The 24,788-nt window shown below is 35.8% G+C and overlaps 1 protein-coding gene across 15 annotated transcripts in view; it reads left to right on the top strand.

Annotated features, from left to right (window-relative positions):
* The window catches only part of LOC5573135 (nuclear pore complex protein DDB_G0274915), a 135,419-nt gene that overhangs the window by 29,879 nt on the left and 80,752 nt on the right, over window positions 1–24,788 (top strand). For 14 of the 15 annotated variants that reach the window (XM_021847555.1, XM_021847566.1, XM_021847567.1 and 11 more), the window contains exon 2: window positions 23,698–24,122. In XM_021847555.1, the coding sequence (XP_021703247.1) occupies window positions 24,028–24,122 (95 nt within the window). In that variant the 5' untranslated portion in view covers window positions 23,698–24,027. Of the gene's footprint in view, window positions 1–23,008; window positions 23,116–23,697; window positions 24,123–24,788 lie in introns of those variants that run through there. The other variant, XM_021847558.1, reaches the window with a different exon arrangement.

The raw sequence follows: 24,788 nt of genomic DNA, 5'->3' as shown, positions 1-24,788 counted from the left end.
GGACTCTTCCGGAAGTTTATCTAAGACTATAAATTGAATCACTTAAGAATTCTTAAACAAATTCCACAGCCGTATGAGATTCTTCTAAAAATACTCCTGGGATTCTTCCTGACGAATTCCATGTCTAATCGGTCAGTCACAGACCATCTTTGATTAGCAGTTCATTTTGCACATGGTTTCAGTATGGTAGAATAAGTGTTTTCCATTGAAAAATCGACCTTTTTTGTTCAAGAATTACTTTTGAAAATGGTCTATAAGTTTTTGCATGCATTTTATTGGAAAAATTCTATACCCGAAACTGTTGATTTTATAGTAAAATGAAAAAAAGTAAGTGTAACAGTGAGTAAATTTGTACAATAAGGAAGAAATATACTCTGAAAAAATATTCAATTTATTTTCATGAAAAATTCAAAAACAAAGCTTAAATTTTAAATCACACAAAAATCCCATTTTTAGTATTTTTTTCAATTTTTACCATAAAATCTTGATAGGAAATATATGCTTGGGACAAAGTTTCATGGTGGAGAAATTTAAAATATTTATTTTTTCTCAGAACAACTTTTAGTCGATTTTTCAAATTTTGTTTTTTTTGTCAAAATAAATACGTTCCGATGATACAATAATAATCTTGGAATTATTCTAAACCATAATGATTATCATTATCAATTCTTTAAATGTCGCCATTTTTTAATTATATCAATTCAATGCAAAAAGTAATTTTCTAATAATTAATATAGGTCATTTTCATTAGTTATTCTCGATTCTTCATCAAGAATAATTCATTTTTGAGAGCATAGGACAAACTTATCTTCAGTTACTTATTTTTCTTGACAGAGAGTCGTAAATAAGTAATCAAAATGGCCTATTTCATTATCAAAATAACTTGATATAATCAAAAACTGGTTACTTTTAATGATGTCGTCATAATAATCATTATGAATTAGAATAATTTAAAGAATATTATTTTACCATCAGAACGTATTTATTTTATCAAAAAATCAAAATTTAGTAAATTCTATTCTATTCTAAGTGCTTGCACAGCCAATGCTGAAAAGCATCCTGGAAATACCGAAATTTTTTTCCAGTATTTTCTTGTCAGCATTAATATTTGCAGCATATCATTGATTGGACACAAATATTAAAATGGCTAGGCCCACTGTGCAGACTTGGGGTTTGAAGATAATTCAAAAATTTCCGGCGATCAGATTATTCACGGATGCACGGAACATGATAGATGGAAAATTTTTAAATATTGTGATGGAAGAAACGGGGACAACCGTACCAACCGTTCCATTTAAAAAGGATATGCAAAATCGTTGGAAGCGGCGTTGCTAAGAAAGTTAATGCGTACTCCTTTGATTTTGTGATCCTTTTCCTAGGATGGGACACAGATATTTCATCCGTGTATCCTGGCTCTAAAGCCAAGGTTTAAGCACCCTTACTCGCTCTCTGAAACAAAAAAAAAGTTGTTCTGATCTCTCACCCGCTAAACAGTAATCCATTGTGTATGCATCCTCAATAAATGCAAATTTCTCACGAATTGTGTTAAAATATTCGAAAAATGTATGTAAAGAGAGAGTAAAACACAATGAATACCCACAAAAACGCCACAAATGCATACCACTTTCCACTATCTGTTTTGTTATGCAAATAACATGAGAAAATAAAATAAGAATCGGAACAATCTCACCAAGTTCCTTGAACGTGACCGTGGTGCTGAAAGCTTCTACTGCGTTTCAATCATATCCTTTTAGTCATGCGGGAAATGGTCACAATCGATTACACGTCACGTCAGGTGGACATTTTTTCAACTTTTTCCGATGCACATATTTTGCACTATGTGCTTTCTATAAACCGATCAAAAAATCAAAATTTAGTAAATCGACCAAAATTGTTCTTAGAAAAATGTTTTATTTGAAAATTTCTACATCATAAAATTTGTCAAAAATCCTGTTAATTTGGAAAATGATGTCAAGATTCTATGGTGAAAATCTTTAAAATATATAAATACACCGTATGTGTTATTAACAATTAAAGTTTAATTTTTCAATTTTTCATGAAAATAAGTAAATCAATATTTCTTTAGTGTATACTTTTTTTCTTGTACTCCAAACAGTTAACTACAATTTCTTCATACAACATGCAACAGTTTCGGAGTAAGAATTTTCCATATAAATTGCATGCAAAAACTTATAGGTCATTTTCAAAAGTTATTCTTGACACTCATTCTACCATACCAAAGACATGTGCAAAATTAAATCGAAGAATATCGAGCATAATTTTGATATTTTTCGATTCATTCATGAAATCTATAAAAAAATCTTCTGTACATTTCTCTGGGATTATCCCAAAAATCTCTGCGAAATTCTTCTGGTAATCCTCATGGAATTCTTCTGAATGTTATCAGGAAATCCCTCTGTAGTTTTTTCATAAATCTATCTCGAGCTGTTACGTCCAAAAATCCTTTTTGGATTAGTTCGAAAATGGTTCTGGGATTTCTCTTGCATTTTTTATCATACTACAGATAATCTTTTAGAGAATTTTTCAAGAATCCCTGTGGGATTCTACGGAAAACTCTTCTGAGATTTTTCCAAAAATCTCTCGGAAATTCTTCCTAGTTTCTTTCGGAAATCCTTATGAAATTATTATAGTAATCTCTTTGATCGTTCTGTGATTCTTTCAAAAATCTTCCTGGAACTTTTTTTATTATCCCACAAGTGTAGTTTACTCTCCCTTACTCGATATTCCGTATCTCGATATCGAGTTAGAGAAGTTAGTAAAAGTTGGTTTTCATGGCTAATTCGATGGTCTTTTGGATCGCAGTTGCACTGGTTTTGTGTTCTGTAACTCTATACCTCCCTAACTCGATGGTCCCTTCAATATCGAGTAAGGGAGAGTTAACTGTACTTCTTGGATATATATAGAAATCATTCTGGGTTTCTACGTAAAATTTCCCTGGAATTCTGCCGAAACTGTTTCTATGATTGCTTTCCACAGAAATGGAATTCTTTTAAAAGATTTGAAAGACTCCTGAATATCTTCTGGAGATTTTTCCAGAACCCCTTGAAGATTTCTAGAAAAATCGTTAGATGATATTCTGGAATTTCCCAGATCTTTTAAAAAAGAATTCCATCTCTCTGGAAAATAATCATCGAAAAATTTTCGGCAGAGTTCCAGGGAACTAAGCTGAGTGCAAGTAAGGACGTAATTCCAATTAGAAGATTATTCGCCCTGTTGTATTTCGTACATGAGAGGTGAGAAAACCTCGCTTTTCTTACCCAGTAGCAGCGCAGTGCTTCTGTCGATGGTCAACTGCGCGACGATTTGTAGGTTATATGTGATAAATATGAGAGCATTAGATGTATATAGGACCAGTTATCCTTTAATTTGAAGAACATTACTGAAAAGAATTCTTGAATGAATTGCAAAACTTTTTCAGATGTGAGTTCATTCACTTACCACATTTTGTCTGAGAAGAACATATACATGTAAGAACCATAGTTTTCCTCACAAAACAAACCAATAAAAAGAAAAAAAAAAAACAAATCGCCCTTAGTCATCGCCGCCGAACATCTGACCTTATCCTTTTTGCGCCTGCTTGGAGCCCATTGCTCCCTCAAAAAGAAGTCTAATTACGCCGGCGGCCTCCACACCGAGTGAAACAAATTAGCCACCATTTGCGCATCGAGGCGATGACAGAACAATACCCTTCTCGAGGTGCGCAATCGACACGCACTCCAACTCCAACCACATGCTCACACCAATTGAAGTGATCACCAATCGTAAATCGGCGTGATTTCAGCAGATAATAATTACCCTCGGAACGCAGCAACAAAACCTCTTCTCACACTGAAGCGGCACGCGTGGATCATTTAACCGACATAAATGCGCGTTCCGCCACCAGAAGCCGTTTGAGATTCGATGCGCGGAGCTTAAAATGTAGGGTGTCCCAAAATTTAATTTTGACAGACAACTTGCAGCCTCACCTCCAAATAGTAGCTTAGGATATATCAATCAAACTTTTATATGAAGGCAACTCTTAAAAATGTCGTTTAAGGGTTGTCCCGATGAGATTTTTGAAAAAAAAGGTCCAGTTTTAGTGACTTATTTGATTGCGTGATACATTTTGGAATTCGATTTTGGCAATTAAACCGTTGGACTTCAGCGACACATGTTCTTATTGTTCTGGATTTTTTTTGGGATTGAATTAACAGATTTACCTATTGTGATTTGATAAGAGATAAATTAAATTCGTTATTCATTGTCCAATGTAGCTATATTATGTTTCGAAACCACGGAAATGTATGTACAAAAAAAAAACGATCGTGGATCAGTCATCTATCCCATTAATCTCGATGTTTCTTTGAGCTTTTTTGAGGATCATCGTTTTCAGAATTTATCCATATTCTAATTTCGTGATCGTGAATTTTTGCCACACCCTATCTCACAGCCTCCGCCGAAACCAAATCGGTGCTGTGACTGAATCGGTTAAGGCCACGGTCACGATCACACCAAGACGCACCCCGGCGACGGTTATCGGGTCATTGCAGTTCGAAACTCTTTCGATTAGACATGCAAATTCGGTGGAATTTTTTTTTCGCGATAACTTTGTTGCAACGTTTACACCTACGTTGAATCCGCTGATGGGCTTCCTGGTGACCTAGGTGATTTTGAGTCTGAGTTTCGCGAATTCGATACGGGTCGTTGACAACTGCTTCCCACGAAAAGCTTATTTTGAGGATCGGTCAAGCTGTTAATATATTGTTTATTGAAAATGGTCAGTGTGACCTCTCATTTAAGAAGAAACATATTATCTGTCTCATTTAAGAAGAAACATATTGTCTGTCTGCCATATCGATTCGCACAGCCATTGGATACTGAGTCAAACGACTTTGAAAAGCGAATAATAAACTTCCAATGCCTAAGGTCAAGACTCTGGAGTTCAATATTAGTTTCACATTTATGCAAATTTTTTCCAAAGATCGAATTGAATCATCACAATATACCAAAATATGTCTGTTCATTAAAGTCAATACACTAGAATAAGTCTTTTATATCAAGATAAAGTAGGCTGAACATTGATTACACAGCGTATCAGAAGGAAATGAATTATTTATCGGAAATCGAACGCCGTCAGCAATTGGACGCTGTGTACTTCGACTTCTCGAAGGCATTTGACAAAGTTCCCCACGATCTTGCTATCAAGAAGTTAGAACGAATGGGGCTGCCCGACTGAATCACAGAATGGCTTCGTTCCTACTTGTCCGGCCGCAAAGCCTTCGTCAGGATCGGAGACACACAATCTCGTGGTTTTGATATCACCTCCGGTGTCCCCCAGGGCAGCGTTCTAGGTCCACTTATATTTGTATTGTTCATCAACGATCTGTCCTACCGTTTGAAATTGTGCAAGCTCTTTTATGCTGATGACCTTAAGATCTACATAGCTATCACCTCAGTCATCGACTGCTATGCTCTACAATCTGACGTCAACGAGCTGCTTCTATGCTAAAGGCTGGTTTACTACTGACAAGAAAAGGAATATAGAGTTGATGATCTTCATGTATATGAAACTACAAGCCTTTGGATTGCATCTAAATCAGCTGAATTGAAAGTTAACAATTACAATTTGAAAAAAAATCGGATGAACTTCACTCTTTGGATTTCGATCCGAATAAGCCGATTGAAACATATTCGAAGATTGTAACAGTTCGCGAACCATAACAGTTCCTGACACATCGTATTCGGAAAGCCCTATGAATGTGGACATTCACTCTCTGGTTTGGTACGAGCAGCCCTGTCGTCGTAAAATTTTAGCTTCTTAGTCATCCTTTTTTGAGGAGGGCGTTGCTATAGCCCAGAGGGCGGTTGTACTCCCAGGCGTTAATGAGGGAGTCTCACAAGAAAATTATATCAAATTAACATATATTCCAAACATATGAGAACTAATATGCATTTGCACGTGTTTAGTTTGTGTTCAATGCTCATTCCAATTAAAATGTGAAATGAAGAAACAACTAAAATTTTGTTTTAAACATATGGAAAATGTCAAGCCCTCTAGATATATCGGAATATCTTTAAAACCAGGGACGAATGATCAAAGTTCACACAGATTTTCAAAATGGATAGTATGCTTCAAGTCAATTTTTATTTCATTTTAACATGATAAGCATCGTCATACTAAATAACTCATACTTTTGCTCAAAATCAAGATGGCGTCAAAATACAATAAGGTACCGCGGGGCAAGTGAGAAGCCGGGGTAAGTGGGGCGTTTCGTCATAGCTCTACTAGGAAAAGTTTTTCATGGGGGTATTCTTCTAGAAAGTTAAAGATACAATGACAAGGAATGTATTTAGTACTAAACATATTGTTATTTTATTACCTTGTGGTTCATATAACAGTTGTCAGTTCAGCGCCATTTTCAACTTGCATCACAAATTGTGACACGTTTCACGTCTTACATTGACTCGCAAAAAATAAATGTGTTTTAAATCGAATTTCCATCAGTAAGCTATAATTTTTAGTATTATTACAAGCTGCTGACGATAAACCAGTATTTTGTTTTCATTTCATATGAAACTTTCGATGGTCTATCTTACCCAAAAATATATTTGTACCTGGGGTAAGTGGGACCTATCAAAACAAAAACCAGAATCAAAACTTTTCGTACACGTTTCATACTGCCCATAAAAGCATAACTGTCCCATATTGATTTTCGAACCAACACCTTTTTTCATCGCAACATTCATGTTTTAATATGCACTTCACTAGGCATATGAAAATTTATACACTTTGTTTGAAAATGTTGAGGAAAAATATGAAGTTGGTGCAGTCCCATATTGAAAAATAAAGGCATATCAGTCTCTATATGAATTTTGAACCCCAATAGCAACTGCAAAACTGGAATTATGACAAACTTTATATTTTTTACTGATCAATATTAGCAAATTGAGTATTCTGTGGGGTGGAGCTATATGAATATTGCATTCAAACATTTACTAGAAAAATACACACATTTGTATGAAAATGCAAACTTCAAACTTTGAGCGCTGTTTTCTCAATGCCTACTAATTCAATATGGGACAGTTATGCCTTTATGGGCAGCATACATTTTGCTAAAAAGTAGCACTGAAACATTCAAACAAATGATTTTTATCAAAAAAGATCAACCTCAAATTTCGTAATTGCATAAGAGGGAGAAGAAAAGTGTTATTATTCTTTATTTTTTAATTATTTTTTATTTTTGAAATACGACTTCAAAATTGAACAAACACACAGCTGACATTTGAAATGCATCATGAGAACGATTACTTTTCTATGTTATTTGAACTTTAGTTGTTATTTCTACCAAATTAAGTAGTGATGGAAAACAATTCCATCCCATAAGATGGTTTTCTGCCATGCATATAAATAATAACAAAACATATTTATAATTTCGTCAATTATTGATTGTTTATGTGCTACATTTTAATTAACAACTTATAAATTATATATTTTGAACATGTTTAATTTCTCTTTACGCTTTTATTGAGGAATTTTCAGTTAATATTAAATGTGAGGTGACATACTATTAAATGAAGGGTTTCTTCCTAAAACGTAATGTATTTTATGGTTGATCCCTTATGTACATCAAATATGTACTTAAAATTAAAATTTTATGGCTTATCAATCCTATTATTGTAATAATTGACTTACTGATGTGGATTGACGCATGAAACTGGATGTGTCCCACTTGCCCCGCTTAGCGAGGTAACTGCGTGCATTGGCTCATTCTAAAACTTTCTTCCAAGGTTTTCACAATTTTGAAATTATTCGATTAGTTTCATGCACACACCAGCAAATATGTTGCCAAAACGTGATTGTGTTAATGGATTTGAAAAATATTGACATTTGAAAATTTTATTGAACAATTTGTTTGAACTATCGTTTTTTTCGTTCCCACTTGCCCCGCGGTACCTTATAACCACCAGACCCAAAATTCAATCTCATTTTTCAGTTAACTCGAGGAAAGTACTAGCGATTGATTAAGATTACTTATTACTTTGTTGTACGAAATATGTTGTTTTCATAAATTTAGAAAATTGTTCATTTCCAACGGCTAATACCATTACTCACCTAGTTTTTGCAGCTGTTCTAACGCAGTTTTTTCTTAGGAAAGTTTCAAATATGACGTGCATCATTTTTCAGGATTTCTAGACCCCCACACCCTCTGTCACGTAAGGGTATGCGATATGGGAATTTTTCATGGCGATACGAAACGAAAGGATATGCGGAATATTCAATACTGTTCGATGCGAAACGAAACGAATAATTGAAATATTCCGTAAAACCGATACGAAATTCAAATCCGCACGAAATTTTTCGAAACGAAACGAAATTTTTCTAAATATTCCGCGATTTTTTTTTTTGTTTGGTGAAATTTTTGATAAACATACACATAAGGCGGTTTCTAATATTTTTGAAAGGTCCATTCAATTGGTCAGGAGAGGGTGGTCTTTTTATGACCCATCGTGCTCAAAATATTTTTATTATGTTACGTGCATCTCACTGCTAAAATTTAGACGAATTAGGTTCAAATATGTCCGATGCCGAAAATACACAAGGTCCCTTATCTGCAATAAACATCTTACTTTTACCTCAATCACAGTATACGTATCATACATTGCACCCTAGGGCCTAACTTTGAACATTTGTTTTTTAAATCTTAAACGAAGATAATATTGCAAACCATGCTGAGGGTGACAGGTTTGTATCCCAATCCGGTTTGGTATTTTTTCGTTTTGGAAACCTTTCTGACTTTCAAGGACAAGCCTACATGTCGTTTGTCTTTTTAGATAAAAGCCCATTCACAAATTCAATATCGCTCAAGGTGATGTGTGCAACTAAGGTGTCAATTATTTAATCATAAAATAACTATTAATTAATCATAATATCACTTTTTTTGTGATTTTTTATAAGAAAAAGGGTCATCAAAATCGATCGAATAAATCAATTAAAATTTTGAAACTTTGATATCGTATTTGTGGCATTGATTCACTTTCAACTTAACCTCGATACCACCATGTGAAAATCAACCTTCATCTTTTCCGTTTCGTCCATTAATTAGCTGCAAACTAACGACTCCATCATATCGTCGTTAGTTGATCGCGATCATCGCACGGGATTTTGAATAACTTTATTTTAATAAATAAATGAAAACCGGATTTAATACTATCCCATTTTATTTTGTTTTTCTTGATAAAAACAGCGGGAGAGTAGGAGGATGAACTATCAAAGGTGACTTTCAGATCCTTACATTATCCCACTTACCCAATATCCTTTCCATGACAACTGTGGAAATGCAGACGATTCTTTGGTCTTGAGTAACAATGGTTGTATAACTAACATTATTTCCCTTTCCCGATGACCGTAAGGACGTGGCCGGCGCCGTTATTGACTTTAAAATGTTGTGCTCTCAAATTGTGTGACATTGAGAATGTTAAGCTAATCCCAACCCCCGTTCATTAAATCTATGTGCAACTCCTATTATTCTGGTGATTTGCAACTAGGAATTGTATGCTCATTCTATGCCCGACATTGAGGACTCCTGCCCCGCGAGAATATTGCGAAAAGGCTTTTTTTACATTTGTGTGCAGTGGATTCTTTTTCTTATTAGCATTACGTCCTCACTGGGACAGAGCCCACTGCTCAGCTCAGTGTTCTTGTGAGCACTTCCACAGTTATTAGCTAAGAGCTTTATTTGCCAAAGTTGTTATTTTGAATTTCGCGAAATTCCGTTTTATTCCGTTTCTTTTTAATTTTCCGCGGTAATATTTTAGCAATTTGGCGAAACGAAACGAAATCGTAAAATAAAAATTCCGCTTGTATGAGTTCCGTGGGATTTTGCGGAATCTCGTTTCGAAGCGTGTTTGTTTCCAATACCTAATACATGCACTGTCACACTTTCGTAGACCACCCCTTTCCCTCAAATGATGGATGTCATTTTTAGGTGACACCTTAGTAAGCTTTTTGATGGTGACCACAAAATTAACAACGAATGGTGCATGAATGGTGAATTTTTTTTTCTGACGAAATACAAGATGACCAAATTTAAAATGACCAAAATTATTGCATATGAAATTCTAGCTAGCGTAAGAGAGATCCACTAATATGCCTGCTTCCCCCTGACGAGATTTCCGAACAATCAATTTTGCCAGAGATGTCATTGATTGAAATAAATACGCCTCAAAAAGCGGCTTATGTGGAGTTGCCGAAAAGATTTGCCTGCAGTTCTTATGGGAAAGGCTGTCAAAGAAAATGAGGATGCAGGCAATAGTCACAATTACATGAGATATTTGAAATATTGTAAAAACGTTTCTCAAAAGTACTCAACAAGCCTGCCGGTGTGATATTAGACAGGATTGAGCAGCGCATAAATGTAACAAACATTTAGTTTGTCTGCGTATGTCAAAAAATTACAAATGAATCGCGACATCGGCTTAGACTTCTGAACACGTAAATTCCCTTATATTACTTTACATAAGAAATAGAATCGAAAAATTAGGTTCACGAACAAATGCTCAAGGACATCTAGAAAGTTTGAACCTTAATTTTGGATTAAACAAGAGGTTCGAACTTTAGCCAAATATATCGCTCTTAAAGTGATACCAAAGTGCAAAAAAATTAACAACTGCCCTGGATCTCAAAATATTACGCTATTGTTTATTATAATAGTCTGGCGTTGGATCTATTAGTGGATTTTAGAATTATTTATTATTCATTACAGCAGGTTTTCCAACTCATTTCAGCAAATACCGTTTTTGATGAGTACTTTATAATGAATTTTCGTTACTATCGCATGAAAACTATTGGCCCAAAATGAACAAGAATACGAAATGATGATTTTTTTTTCTGCTTCAAAACTCCATGTATCTCATCAAACTTTAAGAGTTACTAGAGATGATTCGATCGATATTGTTTCATGCTGTCGTATTAATAATTTCAACATAATTTTTCTTTTCACACGAAAAACATTTTAGTTTTCACACCAAAGGAATATCAGAATTTAAGATTCAGTGGTGACAAGGGGTCGTACAGCTCGGAAATTTCAGTTGATTTTCTACAGGGCGTTAATTTGCTCCTTCAGCAGTGCTTATACAGCTTGACAATATCGATTGGTGTCCTACAGTGCGTAAAGTTGTGCCTGATCTATGTGGATTAAGGTCAAATTTCTGCAGGGCGTTAATGTAGCTTTAAATTTTAAGTTATTGTTCTACAGGGAATTAAGATGAGCTATCTGAGACAATATCAAATTACTCCAGTACGTTAATACAGCTCGGGTTAATTTCGATTGATGCCATAGAGGGCGTTAAGATGCAGCTGAACTAAAATTTACTCCAAGGCATTTATACAGCTTGACGATTTTGATTAATACCATACAGAGCGTTGATATGCATATGATCTTTGTGAATTAGGTCAATATACTTCGAAGCGTTGAAAAAGTTTGGAATTTTTAATTGATGCCCTAAAGGACGATGAGATGCAGCCGATCTAGGTATAATAAAGTTAAATTACTCCAGAACGTTGATACTGCTTGGAATTTTCAGCTTATGTCCTAAAGGTATGACCTAAATGAGACATGGTCATACTCCATGACGTTAATGAAGCTTAACAATTTTGATTGATGCCATAAAGGGCGTTAATATGCAGCTGTAGGATAAGGTCACATTACTTCAGGGCCTTGATACAGCTTGAAATTTTCAAATAATACAGGGTGTTTAGATGCAAATGATCTACATAAGACAATGTCAGATTACTCTAATGCGTTTTAGAAGCTTGTATTTTACAATTTAATCCTTCAGGGCGTTAAGATGCACCTAATCTTCTTGAAATAAGATCAAATTACTCCAGAACGTCGATACAGCTTGGAATTTTTAATTGATTTGGGGCGTTAAGGCGCACTTTATCTACATAGGATAAGGTCAAATTTGTCGTAGGTACCACTTAGAGTTTGAAATTGATCTTAATCAGGGCGTTAAGATGCAGCTGATCCACATAACACAATATCAAATAATTTCACTGTGTTGAAGCAGCATGGAAATATCGATTGATTTTCCAAAGCGGTTTTTAGATCCTTCAGATCTTGCAAAGATATAGGTGAAATAAAGTCAAATAACTCCAGGGCGTTGATATAGCTTACCAATTTTAATTTGATACAGGACGTTCAAATGACCCTGATCTATTTGAAATACTGTCAAATTTCTCCTGGTTCAATTGACTTTATACAGGGCGTTAAAATGTACCTAATCGACATAGAATAAGGACAAATTACACAAGGGCGTTGATACAGCAATATATTCATTTAATGATGTCCTACAGGGCGTTAAGATACAGCTCATCTATTTGAGGCAAAATCAAATTGCTCCAGAGCGTTGCATATCTCGATTGATGTTACACAGGGCTATGAGGTGCGCATGATCTACATCAGTGGTCCTCAGCCTAACCGATTACACGGGCCATCTTAACTCTTTCAAAATCAGTCGCGGGCCGCAAGATTCTTCTTCTTCTTTCTGGCGTTACGTCCCAACTGGGACAGAGCCTGCTTCTCAGATTAGTGTTCTTATGAGCACTTCCACAGTTATTAACTGAGAGCTTTCTGTGCCAATTGACCATTTTTGCATGTGTATATCGTGTGGCAGGTACGAAGATACTCTATGCCCTGGGAAGTCGAGAAAATTTCCTTTACGAAAAGATCCTCAACCGGTGGGATTCGAACCCACGACCCTCAGCTTGGTCATGCTGAATAGCTGCGCGTTTACCGCTACGGCTATCTGGGCCGCAAGATTTATAATGATTAATTTTAACAGCTCACTTTAAATCACTATTTCTATGAGAACGGATAATACATTTCTGGGAACTTTATGATCAAAGCATAGGGGTTTGGAAGCTGACAGAAAAAAATGCCTATACTATGTTAGCTAATACAAAATAATTCATGACGAAAAAACTCACATTGAAAAACTTTTTTGAAGCTAAATACGATCAATATGTCTCTTACCGTATTTGACAATGCAATTGCAACTTTTTCGATTAATAATACAAAATGGTTTACTTTAGAGGTTTTTATCTATTTTTTATGGATCGATTTATTTCCAATTTTAACATATCTTGAAATTTAACATATATTTGTAACTTTTATTTTCTTTTACGAATTAAAAGCAGTAATAAATTTCAAAATTTACACAAACCAAAAAAATGACCAAATAGATTGATAGTATCCTCAGCAATGTTGTACATTTAGATGAGTTTAACAATTATGCTGAAGATACTTGTGTAGGTCTCTTATATTTTGAGATAAATCGTTTGAATATTTTTCGCGAAATTCACTTCAATCGAATCCATATAATTTTTCATTTTTTTTTGTATTCAATTTTTAAATACTTAAAAATATATGTTGACACTTAAGTAACGTCCGACATGCTGTGTGAATTTTATTCATATCGGGCTATAAATAACTTAGATTTGTCCCACAAAAGTAGACCCTTTTGTATGGAAGATCGAAAAAGTTGCAGATGTATTGTCCAATACTGTACATTTCTTTACGTTTACGTTCCTAAACAATTCAGAAAGCAATCCATAGTAAAAAATTTCGAATAACATAATTTTCAAAGTTTTACAGAAAAAGGAAACATTTTTGAAGTCAAAATCTAAAAAATCAGCATTTTGCGGACTCTGCAAGACCAAGATCTTGGTCCAATTTTGTAAACTTAAATATGTTCAGAAGAGAGACTTAAAGACTTTTTGCAAGCCCATAGCCGTGCCTTCAAGATTCTAAAAGAAAAATCAGGTTTTTCAGAAACTTTGAACCTTTGAATGAGTCAAAGTCAATTTCATATTACTCCTTATGCCATGAAGATGCATGAACGCAGAAACATTTTACATGATTTCAATGACTGACTTTCCAAGAACAAAGTTGCAAGAGCAAAGGATTAAACACCAGCATGAATAAAAATTATAACATGCGGGCCGCATCACATTAACATTCAAAATCCATTCGCGGGCCGCACAAAACCTTCTCGAGGGCCGCATGCGGCCCGCGGGCCGCAGTTTGGTGACCACTGATCTACATAGAATAAAGTAAAATAACCGTAGGGGTTTGATACAAGTATAACTTGCTATAGGGCGTAAAGATGTTTCAGATCTCGCCAAAATCTTTGTGGACTCTTCCTCCAGAGCGTTGATACAGCTTGGAATTATCAAAATAAGTCCTAAAGGGCGGTCACATGTACCTGATCTGCATGGAAAAAGGTGAAATTAATCCAAGGCGTTGATCCAGCTTAGAGTATACAATTAATGTCCTACAGGATGTTAAGTCGTATCTGATATACATGATGTATAAGCTAAAATTACTCTAAGGTGTATCAACGCCCTGGAGCACGTAGGTTTCGATTGATTTTCTACAGAGCGTTCAGATGCTCTAGACCTCGCAAAAATCTGTGTGGAATAAAGCCATTTTTTTCCAGGGCGTTAATAAAGCTAAGAATTTTCAATTGATGTCTTACAGAGCGCCAAGATACACCTGATCTACATGGAATAAGATCAAATTACTCAGGACGTTAATACAGCATGAAAATTTCGATAGATTTTCTGCAGGGCGTTGTTTTAGATCTCGCAAATATCTATGTGAAATAAAGTCAAGCTACTCCAGAGCGTCGACACGGATGGATCGATTTATGTCATACAGGGCGTTGATACAACTAAGAATTGATAACTTCAGACCGTTAAGATGCACCTGATCTACATAGAATAAAGTGAAACTACTCCAGGGCGTTAATATAGCTTGTAATAATTAAATGATATCCTACAGGGCGTTTAATGCAACTGATCTTATTGAGAGATGGTCATTTTACTCCAGGGCGTTGATACAGCTTGACAATTTCGATTGATGTTACATAGGGCGTTTAGTTGCACCTGATCCAAATGTAACAAAGTTAAATTAATTCAAGTTGATGATAAAGCTTGAATTTTCAACTGATGTCCCAAAGGGCGTTAAGAAAAAAAATCTGAGAAAAGCTTCTTAGTCGTCGACTAAGCGCGACTAAGCAGGACGACAGGGCTGGGTACGAGGCACGAGAGCTTGAACTCTCACAGACTGCAACAGCATCTTACCATTCGGGTGATTTGTGTTTTGCATAAAATTGGTAATATCTTCCATATTTTCTGGTAATGCAGCCTATAATAACCTAATTATAATCAACATAGCACAAAGCACAGAAAATGGAAAATATTCGCCTCTGTTTGTTGATCAGAATGAGAGTGTGTCAGCGAATGTAACACATTGATCGGCGCCAAACAGTGGGTGATGTGTGTCTGTCTTGTTTTTTGATCATGGCTCGTTATCTTCCACGAACGATAAATGTTATGAGTGCTGTATGAATGCAGGCGGATAAATGGGATGAAATTATGGCTCGTGTGTCAATGATCGTTAAATTTTCCAAAGTCTGGTGAACTTACAGGAAAGCCAGCTCTGGTAAAAAACAGAAGGCGCTATTCGGTTTAGTGCCAGATCGATTATATTTTAAATAATCCAACCAAACATTACGAAATAATGAGTTATGACGTATATATTATTATGGAATTGCAGAATATAATGTCAGACCGATAGATATCGTTTAAGGTGAAGATGAATCAAAGCCAAACCTCAAATTTTCAAGAGCACGAATCTGAAGAACCGAACACCCATTTGAGCTGAAAACTCAATCGATTGGTCACTCGCAGGTGACCAATCGATTAAGTTTTCAGCTTAAACGGATGTTTTGTTCTCCAAATTCATGCTCTTGAAAATTTGAGGTTTGGCTTCGATTTCTCCACCTTAAATAGTTGTTTTATTTAAAATCTGATAAGTTGTTCAAATTTTCAACTTATGCTATTTCAAATACTTCTTTTGCTTATTAAAATCCAAATGGTACATTCAGCTGCACATCGAAACATGACCGCTCACCAGTGATGATTATTTTCCATAATCAAGTTGTTGAATGGGATTAATGCTAAGGTCACAGCTGATCTTGAATGGCCACTGCATCCATCTTTCGCCGCCTCAATCGGCCGTGTCCAATTTGAGCACACACTTGATTAACTTAAGGTTTGCATTTGATTTGCCGGCAAATTTTATTACTCTCCGGTTGTTGGTGCAGAAACTCGGTGCATTGGAAACCGTTCGAAACACGCTAGTTGTGAGCTCATTGCACATTATGTTGGCTGATGGCATCTCCGAGAGCCGTTTGAAGCCTTCCCATGGCTAAAGCTCTAATAAGAAGCTGATAACAATGGCCGGTAATCAACTGAATGGAATCTCCATTGGGGCTACCATGTGGTTACATATCGGCATGTGAGACTATGGGAAGTAAGTCACGTGGGGGGAGATTTGATTTGTAAACGCGTTTAGGGAGTTGAACTAGAACGCATGACCTCGAAAATCTGGAACAAATTCCATGTGTATGAAATGTTCAAAATTAGTTTCAACATTCTTCATCAGCTTAGTTTCCATAAACTCTGTCACAGTTATTATGTGAGAGTTTCCTTTGCTCGTTTGAAAGTAATTAACTTCCTTAAAAATTATTTACTCTTTATTTCTTCGTCACTTCATGCGAGCAACTTGATTTCAATTTGTAATTATGAACAACAATAGTACTCTTCTGACAACTAACCTTTAATTATAACTGATGCTGTTACCTTCTATCAAGTGGAAAACAATCTAATGCATCATGATGCCTTTTGAAGTGAAAATTCTGGAACATTTTCAAGCCAACCAACCTGCAATAAACTGCATATGGTCAACTCATTTTGATGCATAAAAAATGGCATTGCAATTGCCACTTTCAGTGTCGATTTCTTTCGAGATGTGCAGTGCGCCTCTTTAGAGACGGTATGGTGCGCAGAGCTTCTTCTGCATATGTTTGCACAATTGCGTAACCTCCATGAGATGTGCGCAACCGCCTTGGGGAGAAGCAGCAAAACAATCCATCTCTAATTTGGTTGCATTGATCAGTGCAGTTTGGTTTTTGGTAGATAGAATGGAATGGAACGAAAATCGACGGGATGTAAGTAATTACACCGGTGTCTGCCAATAAATTTGTCGGGAGTGTACAAACTGTTTGAAATATTGTTAAGTTGGGCTTTTCTAAGCCTCTGAAATAGTTGAAATCCACACAGACTCAGTGAAATATCAGTATTTCCAAAAAAAAACATAACAGTTGAGAAGAAATAATTACCACACAGTGAATCTTCAACATATTGGCTTCAATTTTGCTGGTCAAACTTGTGTCAATCTTTTTATCCTTTTTTAGTTACAACAGTTTTAAAATGTATTGTCTTAAAGGGCAAGAGTTCGAATCAAGTGTGGGGCAAAAGTTCGCAGGCCGAAGCACAAAATATCAATAATTTAATAGGTTTATAGACAAAAGGTCGAAAGACAAAATGATTTGCGTGGTGGAAAATTTGCCCCTCTTTGGTAAGAATTTTGTGTCCCTTCCGTTTCATTCTGCGACCTTTTGTCCTTTCGACTTTTTGTCTTTCGACCTTCCGTCCTTTTGACCTTCTGTCATGTATTCAATTCTCTGACAGGAATGTTTTATACCAGCAATAGACTTATGTTTGCAGCAAATACACACCAAATTTTCATTTAAAATTTGACCACGAGACGATTAATTGTAATATACCCAAAAATAGAAGTTTTCGCAAATCTAAGTAAAAACGTGAATTTTTGTTGGCTTTCATTTTGATACGATCAGGAAAATTTCACTTAATAAGGCCCTAAAATATTTAATCAATTTTTTTTTATTTAACGACACGAAAGAGCAACTTTAGCAACTTTTCCCGCTTAAATAAAGGCTATATCATATTTAAACATTAATTTAAAAAATGGGTCCATAAATGAACCTTGACACTTTTGATCATGTTTGACGCTCGATTAGTCGACAAAAACACCACAGGGGTTTAAGTTTTAACACTGAGGTTGCATCTGACATTTTGGAAGGGACACGGAAAATTAAATACATCCAAAATTTGAGTTTAGGCCAAAGGTTGTGACAAAATCTTAAAAAACATAAACAAATCTTTTTCGACTTAAACAAATGAAAAACTTAAAAAAAATTGAGTAAACATGTGTTTTTGGCCTAAACTTAAGGTGAAGATGAATCGAAGCCAAAGTTCAAATTTTCAAGAGCACGGATCTGAAGAACCAAACATCCGTTTTAGCTGAAAACTAAATCGATTGGTCACTAGCTGGTGGTTACCAATCGATTAGGTTTTCAGCTCAATCTGGTGTTTGGTTCTCCAGATCCGTGCCCTTGAAAATTTGAACTTTGGCTTCGATTCATCTTCACCTTAAGTGTTTGGCACTAAATTTAGGACAGGCCTTTAGGACCCTATTTAAATGATCATGGCGATTAAAGACAATTTGGGTATTTTAGGTTAAAAATGGTTTCTAAGCATTTATGCAAAAACTTATACACCTCAAAGCATCCTCATGATATGCCAACGAACGATCTTCCATAAAAAATGGAATAAGAGAAAACTCTTATGATTTAAACATGATTTTCTATTTTGTCTCATGTGATGAACATTCGACCTAAAATAACACTTTTGACGTCTGACCAGCATTCGAACCATCATGCATTTAGATTTTTTGTTTTGAATTGAATCAATGCTAGAAATCATATAAATAAACTCTTATCCCACTTTACTCTATGTTTTTTTCCAAGCATTCTTTCTCGGAGTTTTTTAGGAATTACGTCAGGAAAAGAAAGAGAAGATATAATAGTCCCTGCAAGAATTTCTTTTGGGATTTTTTCAAGAGTTTAATCCAAAAAACAATCTTAGAGTTATTTTCGGAATTGAAGTTCCTCAAAAATGTATATAGATACTTCCCAAATTAGGAAATTTCCGAGAGTTTAAAGAATTTAAAAAGAAGCAACTTAAATTTTATGTTTTGTTTTCCTCCAGGTAGAATTATAAATTATAATGAAACATCTCGCATAAAATTATCCAGGGATTGATCCTGTTTCTTCCCTTAAACATTTTTTTTCTCAAGTTTGATCCAAATATTGAAGCCAAAATAACCTTCTCTATTAATATCTCTAGAAAACTGACAAAACAAACCTGCAACATTCAAAGAAAACTTCTCAAGGAATCACTTCCTGGATACTACAAATGTCTGCAAGGAATATTCTCAGAAAAAAAAATCCTGGATAACCCCTTGGAAGACTTCCTGGAAGAATTCATAGAGAATTTTTATAAGAAATTCAGAAAACTCTATAAATGCTTGAGAATTTCTAGGAAAATATATGTGAAAATATCCGGATAAAACACATGATAAATATTTTCAAGTTCTCACAAAAAATGCTTAGAGGTGCTCCTAAGAAAATAATTGTTAGGAGTTTGTTAAGAAATGGCAGAAATGCTTAAAAAAATTCATAAAAATATATTAAAAGAATGTTTACGGATCTTCTCAAAGACTTCCCTAGAACAAAAATTTAGAGACATTCGTAGATGTATTTCATGAAATTCCTCCAAAGGTATCGATGGAAGAATCCTTGTGAGAATTTTGGAATACGGATTGCAGATTGCCAGAAAAATAAACGGTGCCGATGCATCTTAACCATAAGGGAGGATGAATGTTTTTCATAGTTTAGCATTTCAAGCAAAATCGGTGCCAATATTTTATATAATGATCCGAACTTTAATAATCGCTTACCACCCCCTCCCCTCCCCCTTAACGAAAATCCTATCTACGCCCATTAAGAATTCCATGTGAAGCTTTTAGTGGATTTCACCCAAGATCCGTTGTGAACTCTACAAAATTCCTTTCCTTTTTCGTTAAAAATTCATAGCGGGTTTCCATCAACATACTTAAATAATTCTTGTAGGAGATTTTCTGGATTTCTGATAAAAGCTTTCAAGGACAAGCTTATTTGTTTTAGTAGTGCTTGATCCGTTGAATCTGTTGAATGCGCCTTTGTGGACGAGCGACGAAATCCGGATCAATTGTGTCCGGTTCGCGTTGTGCGAGTAAAAAAAAACGAAGTATGCGAATGCGGGTGCAAATCAAAGTTTGACAGTCGTGTTTGTTTTGTGTCATCAGAGCGATATTTTGCATGAAAAACAAAAGTGTTGTTTTTCTTGCGTCTCTAGAGTGATTTCTTTTTCAGTTAGTATGCGTTGAGTGAAACTGAAAGTGGATTGTGGCTGCTCAGTTAAGGTTGCAGTATTAATTGGTGAGCTAGTTTCATGCCTTTTTTTTAAACATACATGACTGCACATTTAATCGTTACAACGGTGGGACGTAAATATTTGATTTTTCAATAAACTATGAATAGTTCGTCACTGTGAGTGTCGGCATTAACTTTTATTTATGAATTATTGATTTTTTTCAAAACACTTTTATTTTTGTTATAAAAAAAACTTTGAAAGGTTCATATTATACAAGACAGCAAGAGACAGCAGAAGCTATTTGTTCAACAAGATTTGAATGGTTCGTCACTTCAAGTGTCTACATTATTTTTTTCAACTTTTAAATTAATCATATCAATTGAAATATTATATTTAAAGGCATGGTTACATCTCTAATTGTTTACAACATCTCTTACATCTTACATCTTAACATCTTACTCATTAACAAACATCTCTCCCAGGAACCTTTGTGAAAATGCAAAGGTAAATACGGTCTCCAAATTCATATCTAAATAGAGGCACTGAATTACGCAAACTGAAGAAGATTATGGCTAATCTCATCCGAACTTCTAGTTAATTCTTTGTGAATCACTGACTTTGGTCAATCACAGAATAGCAACCATTGATATGTATGTGTAGTCAGTCTTAGCTAAGTTAAGCTTAAGGACAAACTTATTTGTTTTAATTTTTGCGGGCTCCACTGAAGGCCCTGGTAAAAGTACAATTTGGCAGAACCTTTGGCCAAGAATGTGGCCTGACTCAATGTCCTACAGTTTCCAGTAGGAACCCCGGCTCAAACACCAATATACTGCTTTAAACTTTACTGCTGAATCCATCGCCGTTCTCAAAAATATCGTAGCACGTCTTATATGCCTTAAATATCGGCTATTGAAAACGCAAATTTTGACGTTTTGAGTCATTAAGCCATTATTCAAAAACTTCTAATAAGCGGGTTTTAGTAGAAATTCTTATGTATAACTAGGCTTTGGCTAGGACAACAATCTGTCAGTTTTTGGAAGACACTTGGGTGTTACGACCACGCAAGTATCTTACAATTTGCCAAAAACTAGTCAAATGTTCACAATGATTTGGCTGGATCTCTTATAATAAATTTCTCAAGGTTATTATTTGAAGTCTGCCAAAAACCACAGCAAGAATCTTCTTTGTCAAACTGTCGCTTAAAAATTCTATTAATGACCTCACCAGGAATCCATCAATAGAAATTCTTGAAGATTCATCAAGGGTCTCAAAATATCCATTTAGATATCCTAAGAAATTTTGCAACAATCTCGCCAGCAATTTACCGATAATTTTCAAAGGAATCTGCTTGAAAATTACTAAGAACATCGAAAACTAAGCTCTAAAATGTAACTCTTATAAGTATCATAAAAAAATCCATGGTAAGAATGTAGAATGAAATTGTATGATTTTGTTGAGTTTGTATCGATCCTTTTTCGTTGATTTATTGAAGATGCAAAGAACTGCCTCTGGGATTTATCGAATAATGGTTTTAAAAACAATCTACCAATAATTTTGTTAGAAATTTAACAAAGATGTATCCTTTATGTTCTCATTATCATCTTGTGAGAATTTGCTAGGGATCTTGTCAGAAAACCATGAAAGGTCCTACTAATAATCAATCTTAATTTTTAAGAGAAATCAGTTGGTAAAGTTTAGTAGTTTCGGCTGTCTTTCTATTAATTCAGCAATCTTGAATATTCTATGAAGATAGCAAACAAACTCTCTCATTCGAAAACAATGGCATTGTGATGCTTCAAAAAATTTAACGTCGATAAGAAACAGTTTTTATGGTCCCATGATTTGTTCTAAACTTCTTTTATTAGAAGTTACGAAGATCTCTTTCATTCTGATAGCGATTTAAAAAAAAGTTTTTTTTTTAATTATTTTTTCATGGTTCGGCAAGTAGGAAAAGAGAACAAAACTTAAAATATGAAAATTAAATCAGGACACCTTAATAGAATCTCAAAATCAGGACATGCCCTGCTAAATCCGCACGGATGGTAGCCCTAATCTCTCGACTGAAAGATGGATGAACATGCGTTGATCCACCACAGTAGCTCCACTGTCAGTGCATTTGTGAGAACGCGACATCAAGTCTCATCCTCTTTCATGGGTGAATCGTCGGACGAGATGGACGTATCTTCTCGGTGCTACCAGTATCAATGGCAAGCCGGGTGGCTCTCACCAACAAGCTAAATCCTCTATTCCCACAGACCTAACCTTCGCAAGTTTAATATACCCTAGAATTTTTCGAGCATTTTGTTTTGTTTTTTGATCTTTTGTTGTAAAATTTGTTACTCTTATGAAGAAATAAAACATACGTGCCTATTTTTTCTGTAACGATTAACCACGCTGAATATTTGAAAAATCCGTTAATCGTTTTCTCTCTAATTGTTGTTCAACTTCATTTAACTCATGATCTTTACAATTTCGATACACTTAGATTCCATTTTCAATGAATTGCTGCATATTTTTTATAGTTTCGTTATGTACTTTCCTGGCAAAGAAAATATTATCCACTCAACATTTGAATTCACGCTTCAACTAATGCTGATAGAACTTCCTTCTGCTTTAAGACTCGTCACCTCTGCCCAAACAAACGTCCAACTCGATCACATTCCACTGCCGATTATCTGCCACGTGCCAAAAAGAGATATCTTATCACAAACACCCGCCCACGATGTGATCTGGATCCGAACTAATCTAGCGAGTTCACATGTTTTAATCGACCTTCCCGCTCGAATCAGATTGTTACTATTTTGTAATTAAATTAAGTACTAGCGTTGGGTGGGGTTATGATTAGACAGTATCAATGAATGCGCGTGCGCGGGAAATATTTTAGTTAAGTGCCAACTACATAATAAGCATATGCATAACAATAGTAGTAGGTGAGCACGCACTGTACAGTATGGCCCAAAAGAAAATGTAAAAATTTGTGAACTTGGATGTGGCCGACACAAACGTTATTTAAATTGCGAATGAAGAAAAATAAATAACTTATAGTGGCTGCAGTTCATTCAGGGGCCTATTTTGTAAATCGAGCAGATTCATGTGACTCGTCTGTATTTATTGTCGATCAAAGCAAGCATGCATAATTCAGATGTCACCCGTCGACTCCCATAGTAATCCAGTCACATAGAGTGACAACTGTCGAAAAACTCGAGTGACAGAGCTGAGTCGAGTGAATTTTTTGGTCGACAGTGACACCAGTCGAGTCATTTTGATCGACTCGACTTATAAAATAGACCCCTCAGACACGACTTTGTCTAGCCAAACGATTTTTTTTATATTTTTCTACTCTCTGAAATAAAACAAAAAAAAAGGTATCGAAGGGTTTGTTCTCTAAGAATCAGGAAAAAAAAATGTAATTGAATACTGTGATGCTCAACTTTCCAATTTTTTTATGGCCCATCCTGTACCACCCTGCCGAACCGTAAGTGATCGAGATTTGTTTCCGTTGATTTCCGCAGCCCTCCACAGAGCAGTCCTCCAGTTCTTCAAACGAGACTAAACCGCCGAGCGCCAAGTGGGGAAATCCCTTCCGATTGGGATCTAGAGTGGCAATTGTTTGTGCCGAGAATTGGGATTTACCCTCGAACAGGCAAAAGGGGCATTGTGCGTTGTGAGAAGAAAATCGAGCGAGAAGCCAAGAAGCCAGAAGAGAACGCAGTGCTGAAGCTGAACCAGTGCGCGAACAAGTCGGGAAGATACGAGTGCGAGTTGAGCTCTGAACAGAAGAAGTGTTTCGTGAGGGGTTTGGTTCAGAAGGTGAGTGCAGAGCTAGCTGAAGAATACGGAAGATGCGGAACGTGTGGATTTTAGTGGCCAGCGCTCTGCTGGCGTTTGCCAACTTTGTCAAATCGCAGGACTCGGCCAGGAACCTGTACAGCTCGAGGTAAGTTTTGGAATGGTTATTGCTCCATATCAAGAGCAGCGTTTGCTCTAAATCCTGAGCAAGAATTGCTCCAAATCTTGAACCCGATTTGCTCCAAGTTGTGAGCAGGATTTGCTCCAAATCCTGAGCCTAGTTTGCTCCAAATCCTCAGCCCGATATGCTTCAAATCCTGAGCAGGATTTGTTCCTCATCCTGAGCAGGATTTGTTCCTCATCCTGAGCAGAAATTGTTCCAAATCCTGAGCAGGAATTGCTCCAAATCCTGAGCAGTTTTTGCTCCAAATCCTGAGCAAGAATTGCGTCAAATCCTGCGCAGAACTTGCTACAAAACTGAGCAGGATGTGCTTTAAATCATGAGCTGGATTTGCTCCAAATCATGAGAAGGATTTGCTCTTAATCGTAAGCACGATTTGCTTCAAATCATGAGCAAGGTTTGCTCCAAATCCTGAGCCCGATTTGCTCCAAATCCTGAGAACAGTTTGATTTAAATCCTGAGCTGGATTCGCTCCAAATACTAAGCAGGATTTGTTTTAAATTGTGAACAGGATTTGCTCCAAATCATGAGCAAGATTTGCTTCAAATCTTGGGCAGGCCAAATCCTGAGCAGGATTTGCTTCAAATCATGAGCAAGAAGTGCTTCAAATCTTAAGCTGGTTCTTCTCCAAAT

This window comes from Aedes aegypti, chromosome 2 (genome assembly GCF_002204515.2).
Source record: "Aedes aegypti strain LVP_AGWG chromosome 2, AaegL5.0 Primary Assembly, whole genome shotgun sequence".
Taxonomy (NCBI): domain Eukaryota; kingdom Metazoa; phylum Arthropoda; class Insecta; order Diptera; family Culicidae; genus Aedes; species Aedes aegypti.
This window is presented reverse-complemented; position numbering and strand designations above follow the sequence as displayed.